A 13,658-nucleotide genomic window follows, 5' to 3' on the forward strand; every position below is an offset into this window, starting at 1 on the left:
ACACAGAGTGGATTAGCGGAATCAGCGGATCTTTAGCGGAGCGGTAACAGACAGCTTTGAGCTGGGGTGATGGGGTATTGGTGAGATGGGCACCTCAGCTGATGAGGGAACAGGGGCAGTGGCTCTAGCCACCGGGCCACCCCCCGTGCATGGCCATGGTGTCCCAGATTACCCAAATTCACCCTATTAATGCTGTCTCTTTATCACTTCCCAGAATAAAATGCTATTGTAAAGCATAGCCAGAGTAGTTATCAATACACAATCAATGCACATTATTTGTTAGTAATTAGCCTACTAGAAATTGCTGCAAAACGTAGTGAAACTGCTGTCTGTCCTACTTAAACCCATTCAAACATACTGTACTGACAGCGCGGAGTTGTTTAGAACTATTTGGTGGGTTTAACTTCAAAAGCAGCTATATACATTTCCGTTTTAACCAAAGCATCATCAGCTTTTCTCACTTATCAGAAAGTAACATCTTAATTCATGCACAGTTTGCAAGAACGCAAGCATCGCAATGCCAAGACCTTCTCTTCTCACTTTGATATTGGGTAAATTCTATTTTTAGTTCACTTGCACTTTCTATTTTTTTTTCATAAAAGACGGAGATTAAAGATTTAAATATCATAATGATATTGTATGTCACTATGTTAATATCACAGTAATATATTAATCCTTAAAACAGTTATAATTTTGCAGTCATGTCTTAGGTTTTCACTGAGCTTTTTACATTTTTTTTTCCTGAAACGGAACTGAAACAATGAAAATTAACTGTAAAATGATAATCGTTGATTTATCTGTATATATTTGGGTTGACATGACTGATTTTAAAAAGACATTCGCCAAGCTGACTGCTCTAAACAACTTTTTTTATTTCTATAACTTCTTAAACTAATGCAGATAGGCCTATATATAGTCATTATTTTACAGTTTTTTTATTGTTTACAATTACACAATTTCAGAAACTTTGTGAAATGAAAACTGAAACTTTCTGAAATGATGTTTTTGCATAGTAACTCTACACACAAACATCAAATGGTTAGCCATATTATATCACAAAAGTGTCAAAATATTGTGTGTTTTGAAGTGGGACATAGCGCTGTCAAATGCACCTGCTAACTTGTTTTTAAGCTGTTTTAAAGCTGTTTTTAGTCTAGTAGTAAACCTAATTCCTTTTAGGAATTGTAGGTCCTAACCATAGAAACCATAATAATGATTTATATGGATGTTACACTAAGTTATAATGAGCTTATGTAACTTTACACATTTACTGTTACTATATATTAGTTGCTATAACTCCATTGATGTTAGGTCTGAAATATATATTGTAAATTAAGTTTTAATCCCCTGGAACACACTACAAATGATCTACATGATAATAATTCTGGAGAAAGTGGCTGTACATGTGTGTGTGTGTGTGTTCATAACATTTTTTTGTTTACAGTCTTCCTTTCACGTACATTAATATAAGACAATACTGCAAAAACAGTTTCGTTAAGCTGTTATATGTTATATATTTATTGTCCAACATTCCTAATTTTTCTGTCATTAATTTAATTTCATATTTTGGTATTAATTCAGTGTTTATAATGCTAATACTTGACCTTAAAATAATTTCAACCGAAACTGACATTGTTTCTAGAGAGCAAAGGTTTTGTGAAAAAAAGGGAAGACTTAAATACAAAGTCTGTAAAATAAACTGTTAAAAGGATTTGATGATCACTAGTCTAGACTAGTGATTGTACATTATTGTTGTCATAGTTCAGGTTGTATTTCAGCTTTAATGTACAGTTTTTTAAACAAAGCAGCTGATATTTGCCATAGCAACAGCAAGAAGCTAGTGGACTGCCGAGTCGCCTTCACTCCAGAATGACAGAAGCGTATGGCTTCTGCTGTTGCAATGGAGCATTCTATTGGCATTCACTTCATGTCAGAATAAGTTCTTTAACTGTATAATGACATATTGGCTTGACATTGGCAAACAAAAAGTTTGTTTTACACTTGCAAACTGAGTGCAAAGCAGATGATCTGATTGCAGTTTTGTAGACTTGGTCTGAAGATGCGGTATTTAAGCAAATGGTGATCAGTATCAGTAAGTGATCAGTATGTGTGCAGACTGAAAAGCTGCTACTCTTTATGCCGATTGGTCATGAGCTATTTAATAAAGAATTATAAATTATACCTCACCCTGTAAACAGCATTGCCTGTTATTTTACCCATGATCAGTAGAGGCACCACTGCTAGCATGTCATATTTGTAAATATCTCTCAAAGCAGGCCTTTCTTCTTGAGCGTCATTAAAACAAAAGATCGGTTTGAGACAACACTGACTAATTAATAGGATACAATTATCAGCCAGTACTGTCTGATAATATCTTAATTTTTTAAAGTTTTTTATTTGGTAAATCATATCTAATTGTAAGTCTACAATACATTTAAATGTCCCTGTTTTTCATCTCAACAGCCTGTGCTCTGACTTCTGTAACTGGTGAGTAACAGACTGTTAGTCACTCATTTTTAAAACAGATTTTATTCTAGCTGCATCATGATTCATTTAAATGTCCCTGTTTTTCATCTTTGTACACATTGTACCAGACATAAGGTTGGTCAATGGGTCTGATTCATGCTGTGGGAGAGTGGAGATCCGTTATAATGGCCATTGGGGAACCGTGTGTGATGATTACTGGGATCTGAAGGATGCTGCTGTGGTGTGCAGACAGTCACAGTGTGGATCAGCCATCAGTGCACCTCCTAGAGCCTCCTTTGGTCAAGGCAGTGGATCTATCTGGCTGGATGACGTTGAATGTTCAGGAAGTGAAGGAGCCCTCACACAATGTTCACACAGAGGACTAGGAACACATAACTGTAATCATGGTAAAGATTGTGGTGTTGTTTGTTCTGTTATGACAGATATTTTGCTTGTTTTGACATTATTTTGTATGGAACAGCCAACAAAAAATACATTAAGCTTCATGAATGTTTTGCTTACATTACATTATGTATTAACAAATTATTTAAAATAAACATAGTTATTTTGCAGGTGAGCTGAAGATGCCGATCTTTTCCCTGACCTCCACACATGCAGCTGTTTCTCCTGGAGAAAATATCCAGTTCAGTTGCACAACACCTAAACCAAGATGCAAGGCTAATGCTGAATTCCAGCTCTTCAGAAACGGACCATCTGTATCCTCACAGACACATGAATCTAGTGTGACTTTCAACCTTGTTAATGTAGACGTCTCACATCAGGGCAGCTACAGCTGTCGTTACTCTTACCAAAACAACATCAAGTCACCTTTGAGCAACACTGTATTCATCACTGTGGGTGAGTGCAGTCAGCTTAGTCTTACAGATTGCATGCATTAGTAACGTAAAAGTGAACTCATTCTGTAATTATGTTTTTTTCCCATTTGAGCCATTTCATAAAATGATTGTAAATTAAATTCTTTGATGATGGGTTTCTGAAGCTGTTTTATTTGCTTAAAGGAGTTTGACCTTATCGTTTGTTTCTATAATCATATAAATATATTCTTCTTGTTTTCAAGTAAACTTGCAGCAGCCCAGTATTTCCCACAGTTCTCCTGATGGATGGTTTGATGAGGGGCCTCAGGGGCCAGTTATCATCAGGGGTCACAATTTCACTATCATCTGTTCAACTCCATCTCAATATCCTGGAGGATCTTTTCACCTGTTCAGAGGATCAAACATCACCAGGACTGAGTCAGCTGTCAGTCACTCTGCCTCCTTCTCCTTTCCTGAGGCAGATTATTCACACGAGGGAAACTACAGTTGTGTTTATGAAGTCAGTGTCTCCTCACGCTCCTTCCGTTCATCTGCCTCTGAACTGCTGCTCATCACTATCATAGGTACTTATAAACCACAAATCTTTCAGAGCCAGTGTGTACAGTAGGTGGACAACCAGAACGTGCTTTTTACCGCCATGGGTGCCACACCCGCCACATCTGCAAAATGTATTTGCAGCTTTTGACCGCTGAGTGGTGCTTTAACCACAAGTTGTCAAGCAAATGCTTCAAAGCGCATTTTCACAAATAGATGTCAGCTTTGCCTCGCCGATGTGTTACATTTGATGGCTGCAGTCGGCAGTCGGTTAAAAGAAAAACACTGTAGTTAAAATATTTCATATTCACCGATGCAAATTTTGTACTTATGAGGTTATGTGCGTTTCTCATTTAGAACAAATTCAAGCAGAATAAATGTCAAGTCTATGAGCCTGTGCTTATATTTACACTAATCTAAGTATTACACCATATTTTAGATTTTACTTATGAGGTTTTGTGTGTTTTTTATTGTCAATGGCGCAATATTTTTTTTTGGTAATTTAAAGAGCGCGTTGGCAGAAAATCCGCCTCTGGGCGAGTCCACAGTGCGCGTTGACTTTGCTTATTACACACAGGGATGCATCACTCAAACATGCCAAATATTAAAAACAAAAGGATTACAGTGTAAAAGAATATTATTGTGTAGGCTACATAAATATAAAAATGTAATGATGGATAGTCATTGCGTGTATTATAATTAGGCTACCTTTTTGCAATTCAGCCTATTACTACTTATAATGATGAATGAAATTGGTGAATTAATTGAACAATCGTGCCAATACACACACATATATATTAACTGACTCATCGTGCGGAGCTTTGGTGAATTCCTGCATGTCCCGTAGATTATCTGCTCGCGCGCTTTAACTTCGCGCACGAGCAGATCGGCTTCTTCGCTTGAGAACCGTTCAGCTTTTCCGCCAACAAATTCCGCCATGTAAATAGCGATCCGTCCTGGCGCGAACGCATCTCGCTCTTAAAGGGAATGGGAGATGACACTCTGATTGGTGTATTGAACGTTACACCCATTACTTATTAAGAGAATAGGGACAACCCATTCCAAAAATGCGCACGGACCGTTTTTCCGTCGTTAAAATAGCAAAAGTGAATTTGGACACCCCCTGAGTGCACCTGCGCCGTGCGCTTTACACTTTGCATTTAGATCGTTAAAATAGGGCCCGCTATCTGCGCTGCATTCATGTAGAGTGCAAGATTTGGTAAAATACACTGTCAAGGTCCAGATAAGTATTACAGACATCGTCAGAATAGTCCATCTGCCATCAGTGGTTCAACCGTAACGTTATGAAGTGATGAGAATACTTTTTGTACACGAAGAAAACAAAAATAACGACTTTATTCAACAATTCCTTTGTCAACAGTCTCCTCTGTGTCTCTCCATATCACCGTATGCGCCGTATGCTCTTCTGTATCAACCGCGCCACAAAGATGCACTGTTTTCTTTCAAATCAAAGCTTGTGGCGCGGCTGTCTTTCATACTTTTCTGGACCTTGACAGTGTATTTTACTTAGCAGTCTATGGGACAGTCACAAGCCTCCCAGTTTTCATCCAAAATATCTTAAATTGTGTTTCGAAGACAAACAAAGATTTTATGGGTTTGGAACACATGGGGGTAAGTGATTAATGACAAAATTTTCATTTTGGGGTGGAATATCCCTTTAATGCGGATCCCATACTGTAGCATTAACCTTAAATAAATGTGCTCTATTACTATTCATATTCAAGTGTTTTTTTGCGGAAAAGTATTAATGCGTATGCTTGACATGCGCCCCACATGATCACTTGAATTTTTTTCCTGATAATGAAATAACGTAAAATTGGGGTACCTCACATACATGAGAAATATATATACAGAAAGCTTAAAATGACTACTTTTAAAGGAACCAATTCAAAACAAAAGCAAATACTCCCTGATTATGTAATCTGTATGAAGTTCGCATTTCCCTCTAAAGGTGCATCCTACTGTGGAAATGAGGGTTAGCACCTTGAATTTCATCTTGCAGCCGACAAGAAAACCTTAGTTTATTAATAAATAAATCCTTTTTTCACAATTATTAGACTACTTTTGCCTTGCTTTGTGGCAAACTTAACGTGTGTGCTTGAGTGCGGTATATAAAAAGACTCATTATGGATTAGTAGACTATGTTAATTTAATATAAACATGCGATTAGTTGAACAATGACTTAAATGAAAGACTACTAGTAACTAGAAAAATCTTAAGTATGGGACAGCCATATAAAATACCCTATAGACATCCCTGTTAAAGTTTTTAAACCATTTTATACACGTTTGCATAAATTTCTGCTTTAAGAAAGGTCCGTAACGGAGAGATGACACATCCTTAACATTGATTTTTCCTCTGAAACACAAAAAAAGAAAATTTAAATAAAATTGATATTTTATGTGTGTATTTCCCAAATCTAAAATAGCCTAAAACACATTCATAGACAGATACTTTTCTGATGGCTGGACTCTATTTGGGATTTAGAAAAACATAAATAATATAAAGAGATGGTTCAATATATTGGTAATGAATAAATTGTGTGAAAGTTTAAATTTCAGGTTTTTACTGCGAATGTCAGTCCATAACGCTGGAATTGCCCAATAATGAACCTAAAAATGATTAGGCCTACATGAAGTCTTGGGACAGTTTCGTATTACTGGAATATATTTTTACATTTGTATTGCCAAAATGACTGTAACATTGCCGCGTACAATTAAAACAGGGCAAAATTGAAAATAGCATATAAATTAAGAACAGAAGTTTTTGTCACTCTGGCAAACGCGCACACTCTGGAATAACTGACTTTATTGTAGATGTTTTGATAAGAGTGGGCTCTCCCTCACTCTCTGAGCCTGCTTCTGTCTCATCTTCAATGGAAGTAGGGGAGAGTGGGGTAAGTTGAGCCAGTGGGTAAGTTGACCCACCCCTGCTTCTTGGCAACTGTACACTTTTACTGTCATGTGACCATGTATTTTGGAAGCACCCATCATTTCTGCCAGACTGTGAAAAGGAGAAACACACTGGGGGAATGGAAGGCACCATGTTTGAGCCAGGGTTTGAAGATTAGAGTGGTCTGGGTGGGAATTGTGCTATAATAACCCCACTCATTATATACACTAAACACTTTAAAAGAGACAGATATGTAGATGTTTGTGAAAGATATTTTCTCTGTTTTGGAGGAATGAACATTGTTAAGTGATATCACATTGCACCGTTACTTTAGGTTAGGGGTATATCATTTTATCAGTTGTTTATTACTCATACATTATAATCATACATATTACAATACATAGGCCTATTACTGTTATAATTTTCATTAATAACCATTGCTGTATAGATGATAACTTTGTCTAGTGCCTTATGAATGTGCCCATAAGAAAGATAATCAAAAGTGAGATCTCTTTAACATCTCAAATATTTCTCCTAGAAAGAAATGAGGTTACTTTAAGATCGAATGGAGATTTTTGCTTGAGTCTCCTGCTTCTAAAACTTGTCTCCTGAGACAAAAACTCTAACAATCTCACAGTGGTCTCCTTTAAAGCTTTAGTTCTCAACAACATCACACAGTGTGATCAGATATTTCTCCTTAGCTAGTGACTCTGGTTCTCTCACATTTGTCTCCTCAAAAGTTTAGAAGATATCTCAACATCACACATTGTGTTTAGATATTTCCCCTTAGCTAGAGACTCTGTTGGTCTCACATTTGTCTTCTCCAAAGTTTCAAACAAGATCTCAACAATATAACACACTGTGCTCAGATATTTCTCCTTAGCTAGAGACTCTGGATCTCTCACATTTGTATTCTCAAGAACATCACACACTGTGCTTAGATTTTTCTCTATAGCTTAATAATCTGGAGGTCTCATATTTGTCTCCTGTAATGCTTTAGAAGAGATCTCAACAACTTTACAAAGTGTGCATCAAGTCAAGTACTTGAAAGGCACTAAATAAAAGGAAGAAAATCATAAATTCAGAGTTAAAGGCTATATTGAGAGAGAAATTGTGCAGAAATAACGATAATGTTACTTTTTATAGGACAATGCTTATGTACTTAGGCACATAATTTGTTGTTGGAAAATAATAATGTACGGTGTGTGTTTTTATAAAATGTTCTACAGAAAATGTAATCCTGGAGCTTTCTTTGCTGAAAGGCACATAAATGGCTTATGACTCAGTCTTGATTATTAAATGACTAATTTGACTATTAATACAAGAAAGAAATGTTTGAGCTCATATTGAGGCATTTGACTTGGTGCACACTTTGTAAAGTTATTGAGATCACTTTGAAATTTAGTGGAGACAAATGTGAGAGATCCAGCGTCTCTAGCTAAGGAGAAATATCTGAGCACAGTGTGTGATGTTGTTGAGATCTCTTCTAAAGCTTTAAAGAAGACCATTGTGAGAGTGTAAGAGTTTTTGTCTCAGGAGACAAGTTGACTCAAGCAAAAGCTTCCATTCGATCTTAAGGTAACCCTTATTTCTGTCTAGGAGAAATATTTAAAATGTAAATAGATCTCTTTTTTATTTTATTTTACTTCCCTCTGGTTAGCTTCAATTTTCATTTATCTACACCATTTCAGACAATATGCATTGTCATATTTGAAGTTGTTTTATGTAGACAGTGTTTTATTGCACAGTAATTTAACAGAGGAAACCATAACCTATATTTGCATACTTGCACAACTGGGCTGTACAAGACAAAATTTTAATATTAAACAAAGCAAAAAAAAAAAAAAAAAAAACCTTGCTAACCTGATGTGTTATACAGTAGATTACTAGTATCAAGATGTAAGGCTCCAGCCTATAGTTGGAGCTGACTTGTAATGACTCTCCCAACCATTAGCTGGCACTGACACTTATGCCGTGTAATGACTCTCCCAGCCAGGTGGCCCCAGCTTTTGTAGAATTCTTTGTGTGGCTACTCATTAGGACTTGATTTCTCCCACCTGCGGGTCATTATCTTGTTTGTGTTTGCCTATTTAAGCATGACGCTTTCTTTTAGTTGTGTTCAGTCTTGAGCCTACTCTGCATGTGTTATTCTAGCCACGAAAGCTAAGTCTGTTGTGTTTTTGGATTTGTCTTTTGCTCATCTTTTGTTTCTTGTATTTTTTCTGTGGAAGCACAGCTTCCTTTTTGTTGTACTTTTGAACTTGGACTCCTCAGTAAAGCACTTTTTGTTCAGTCATCTAAGCCTGCATGTTATTCTTCTGCCCTTGGGTCCATCTGTTTTTGTCATCCACCATAGCTCATTGGTAAAGAGGTAGTTCAGTTGACTAAAAGACCTGAGTTCAATTCCAGCCTCAGACACCCATCACACAAGACAAGTGATTATAATGGGAAATATACTTAATTACAAGAATTAAAGTGTGACAAACTGCTAAATATTCTATATGATGATTTCCCTGCCGGCTTGCTGGAGCTTTGTTTTCATGCTTGCAATGTTAAACTGCCTTTAGCAGCCTCTCTTCTCTCTGTCTTCTATTTTGTGAAGGCATTTTTTTTTCTTGTCTACAAAGCGTGCCAACAACAGCAAATTTGGTGTAATCTATATTAGATCTGATTGGGTACAATGATTTGATTAGACATTCTAATTCTAAGAACATGGATATTTTGTACAAAACTTTTAGAAGTCATTACCAACAAAAACAAACAAACTACCAAATAATTACTAATTCAGCGGATCAACTACAGACTAAAGTGGATCGTATGCATCTACTTGGTAATGCAACGAGCTTCTGGGACTGTGGTCTTCACTCTCCAGAGAGCGGCACACAGATTGTGAGTGATGCTGCGGAGCGGACGGGAAACCAAAGAAGATAAGCAGAATCAGATGATCTTTAGCGGAGCCGTGACAGACAGCTTTGAGCTGGGGGGATGGGGGATTGCCGATGGGGGCAAAGGGGCAGTGGCTCTAGTCACCGGGCCACCCCTCTGTGTATATATATACACACACACACATACATATATAAAAATAGAAATCTTTTGTAACAAATATCTTTACTGCTACCTCTAATCAATTTAGTGCACCCTTGCTGAATAAAATAGTAAGTATATATAAAAAGTGAAACTAAATTTGAATTCTGGGATTGCCTTTATATAAAAAGGATACATTTAATGTATTCTTCATGTTGGAGATTTTTATGGGTCATGGCTAAACATGGCCATGGGAAGTAAATTATCACTACATGCAGAATAGAGGTCATAAATATTCAATTTCTCCCACTGACTTTCAAAGGTATCCATCCTAAACTTCATATCATCAAATTAAGATACATGAGCCAAAGACGTTCTGTATGGTTTTGGCACTGAAAAGACAGTTTTACTTCTGCCAATCTATAAATTATCTTTAATTATGAATTAATCCAGAAATCAGATGAGAATAGAACTGAAATTTCAGTGATTTAATATTAAGATACAATTAGAAATAAAGTGAACAAAATGGTTTCAACAATTGAAATTATCAAAAAAATGTTTCACAATAATATAATACATTATATAATAAGATAATTGCACAAAACATATACTACAATTATTGTTATTATATGAGTGTTGCAGAAGAGTAATTAGAGTTGAGTGACTAGATAATCATAATCATTTATTTGGTTTATATCCTGCAAATTAAAAAACAAAACACAAAAAACTTTGAGGACATTCTCTCTTCTGACATTCAAACTATTCCTGTTCTCAGACTCCATGTCCTTTTTCAAACATGAATGAGTGTTGTGCTGAGACAGTGACAGCTCTGACAATGAGATTGTGATCATGTGGATCTGTCCTGACTGAAGGTCCACTGGGGAGCGGAAACGTCTCGCCTCTTATCTGACACTCTGTGCTTTTCTGTCAGGTGGCAGGAAGCAGCCATCACAGTCAGAAAGAAGCTCATAACAGCTACAAAACCTCTGAAACCCCCTCACGAAACACGTACACACATCTCATCAAACCATCTGATAAAAGTCACGTCTGTAGAGAAAACACACAGAGAGAGGAGACACTAGCTACAGTAGCCAGTAAGGATGTGTACTGTCAGCACAGCCACTGAGAATCAAAACTAAAAAATGGGACACAAAAACACAACTAGTCGACCTCACTAATCAATCACTTTCTTTGTGTTTTTATTGTGAACTATTCAATAAATGTATGCTTCAAAGAGGTGGCTTAAGGCTTGCAGAAAGTCATTTTTAAGGTTAGTGTAACATCTTTAAAAGCATTATTTTGGCCTTTTCTGTAACTCAATGAAGAGCAACTTTAAGGTTATTATCTTTCAATAGTGGGTTATACTCTTGAATAGATATAAACTCATTATCTTGTGTTTTTTGTAATAGTAAAAAACAAACAAATCTAATTTTGTGTTTACCTCTACTTCCTTGCTATGTATTTATGTTCATAAACAGTTTATATACAGGTTAATTGTTCTAGGGATTTTTTTCTTCATCTTGCAAAATGCTTGTCTGTTAAACTGCTTTGGAACAGCATTTATAGTGTTAATACAACACAAATAAAATTGAAACTGAAAATGTAAAAACATCCTAATGTTTTGTAGAAAGAAAAAAAAGTTCATTCCTCATAATATTTAAATAATCTTTTTTGGCTTTAATATTAGAACAAAAAAAGTAATTGTTTATATATTATTTATGTTGTCTCTTTAATTTTAAACGTAATATTGTTCTCACACAGTATAAATAACTTTATATACATAAAATCTGCATTTAAAATGAAAGAAAAGGGTCTATTGCAAGGTGAGTATTATTTTGGGGGTCAAAAACCCCATCACAGAAATTCATATATTTTTAACGTTTTCACAAATGTTTTCACAACCTTTACATAATACTATCCCATGACTGTGGGAACTGTCTGTCAGGTGAGAAAGAACTACTAGACACTTAGATTCTTGTACTGACTAGACAAAACAGACCAAAAGTAAAAAAAAAGATCTAACAACTGACAGAGAGAGAACACAGACAGAGCAAAGATTTCTGACTTTTCTCATTTAACTCACTTCTGTCAAATTACCTGCACGTTTACGCATTCACAGGGTGCTCATGCGATGCAAAAAAGCACAGATCCTAGCTGACAAGAGATGCGTTCAGAGGTGTTCGAGAAGGGACAGGACTGTGTGTGTGTGTGCGGAAAACAGAAGTGGAGAGCTCTTAGATGAAGAGCACTACTGAGGAGGGAGAAAAGACAGACTGAGGACTTCTGAAAGAGCAAGAGTCTTCAAATCCAGGGACGACTGCACCAGTTAGACGTGTATAGACTGCTGCATGTCTGCGAATCCCTGTGATATGCAATGCGGTTTAGCTGACACAAGCCTTTTGATATTAGCATGTACACAATCTATTTGACCGTGGAGACTTGCGTTTTTACTGATGTATATATGTGTGTGTGTGTGTGTGTTGTCTGTGTGTGTGTATGTGTGTTTTTGTTTGTGTGTGTATTCTGTGTGTGTGTATGTGTGTGTGTGTGTTTGTTTTTAAGTTCCGATATGCTGAGTTTGTGGGATTAGTTAGGGTGATTGGGTGTGGTCTAGTTAAAGTCATAGGTATGAACAGACAGCCTGCGGTCCTTGTCAGACTCTTTCAGATTACTGTAAGACACAGAGCGCAGGAGGGAGGCAGACAGAGACAAAGGAATCAAGCTCAACATTTCATTTTGCATTTCACAGACAAACAAATGACTGGTCTTTTGGCTGTCCACTGATGTCGGAAACAGAGCGAGAGCTTCCTTACAATGTGAAGGTCTCATTCCACGTAGGATTCAGGCAGCACTTGATGGTCTTGGTCTTCTGTTTGCTCTCACTCTTGGGGTCAGGGATGAGTTTTAGTTTGACGTAGGGGTCAGAGAGTCCATTGGGGTCCATGGGCACCAGGTTCTTCGCCTCTTTAACTGTAACATAGAAATAGAGATTATATCAGAGATATAAGGACCAAGATTTCCCTACTTTCACTCTTTATAGTGTGCAATCAATGCCAAGTGAATCTTTACGTTAAATAAAGATACCACAGTGCATATCAACTTTTTGTTGGGAGTTTTGTTCAAAGAATATCGCATATGTTAAGCACTGTTTATGTTTTTAGAGTCCAGCACAAAAAAACTATGTGTTATTTACAAAGTTATTTTAATGCCTTCCAAATACTGTTGAAGTTGACCCTAAACTTGTGAACTCATGTTGTTCCAAAGCCATAAGACCTTTGTTCATCTTCGGAACACAAATTAAGATATTTTTGATGGAATTGCTCTCTGACCCTCCATAGACAGCATAGACATGTTCAAGGCGTAGAAGCATAGACAGAAGCAGCAGACTGACCCCGAAGAGAAGAAATCGTGGAATAAATTTTCTCTGCGCACAAATTTTTTCTTGTAGCTTCATAAAATTACGGTTGAACCACTGATGTCATATATATATATGTGTATGTATATATATAGATATATATGTGTGTGTGTGTCTGTGTGTGGGTGTGTGTGTGTATATATAGACACACACACACACACACTTATTTTACACATATTTTAGTTCTTAAGTAGTTTAATCATATTTTTAGGATGTCTTAATATTTTAAAATAAAATAAAAAGATACTGAATAAAAAAAAAAAAGTTCTGCATAGGATGTCAAGTGTCTGATAAAATCTTAACCATGTGAACCCTTTACCCCTTAAAAGCATTAACTATGGACTCTAGATGTGAGTGAATAGCTGTCAGTCATTTATACTTGCATCTCATGAAACCTCGTGGCCATGTGGGGCTATGAATGCACACACACTATCCCAGTAATTGGGGTTGACCTCAGCACTTGACCAGTA

The 13,658-nt window shown here is 36.5% G+C and overlaps 1 protein-coding gene across 1 annotated transcript in view; it reads right to left on the reverse strand.

Annotated features, from left to right (window-relative positions):
• The window catches only part of LOC109052512 (protein kinase C beta type), a 124,552-nt gene that overhangs the window by 58,102 nt on the left and 52,792 nt on the right, over nt 1-13,658 (reverse strand). The window contains 3 exon segments of the mRNA XM_042719970.1: nt 130-147; nt 12,328-12,444; nt 12,587-12,743. Of these exon segments, the coding sequence (XP_042575904.1) occupies nt 130-147; nt 12,328-12,444; nt 12,587-12,743 (292 nt within the window).

This window comes from Cyprinus carpio, chromosome B3 (assembly GCF_018340385.1).
Source record: "Cyprinus carpio isolate SPL01 chromosome B3, ASM1834038v1, whole genome shotgun sequence".
Classification (NCBI taxonomy): Eukaryota; Metazoa; Chordata; class Actinopteri; order Cypriniformes; family Cyprinidae; genus Cyprinus; species Cyprinus carpio.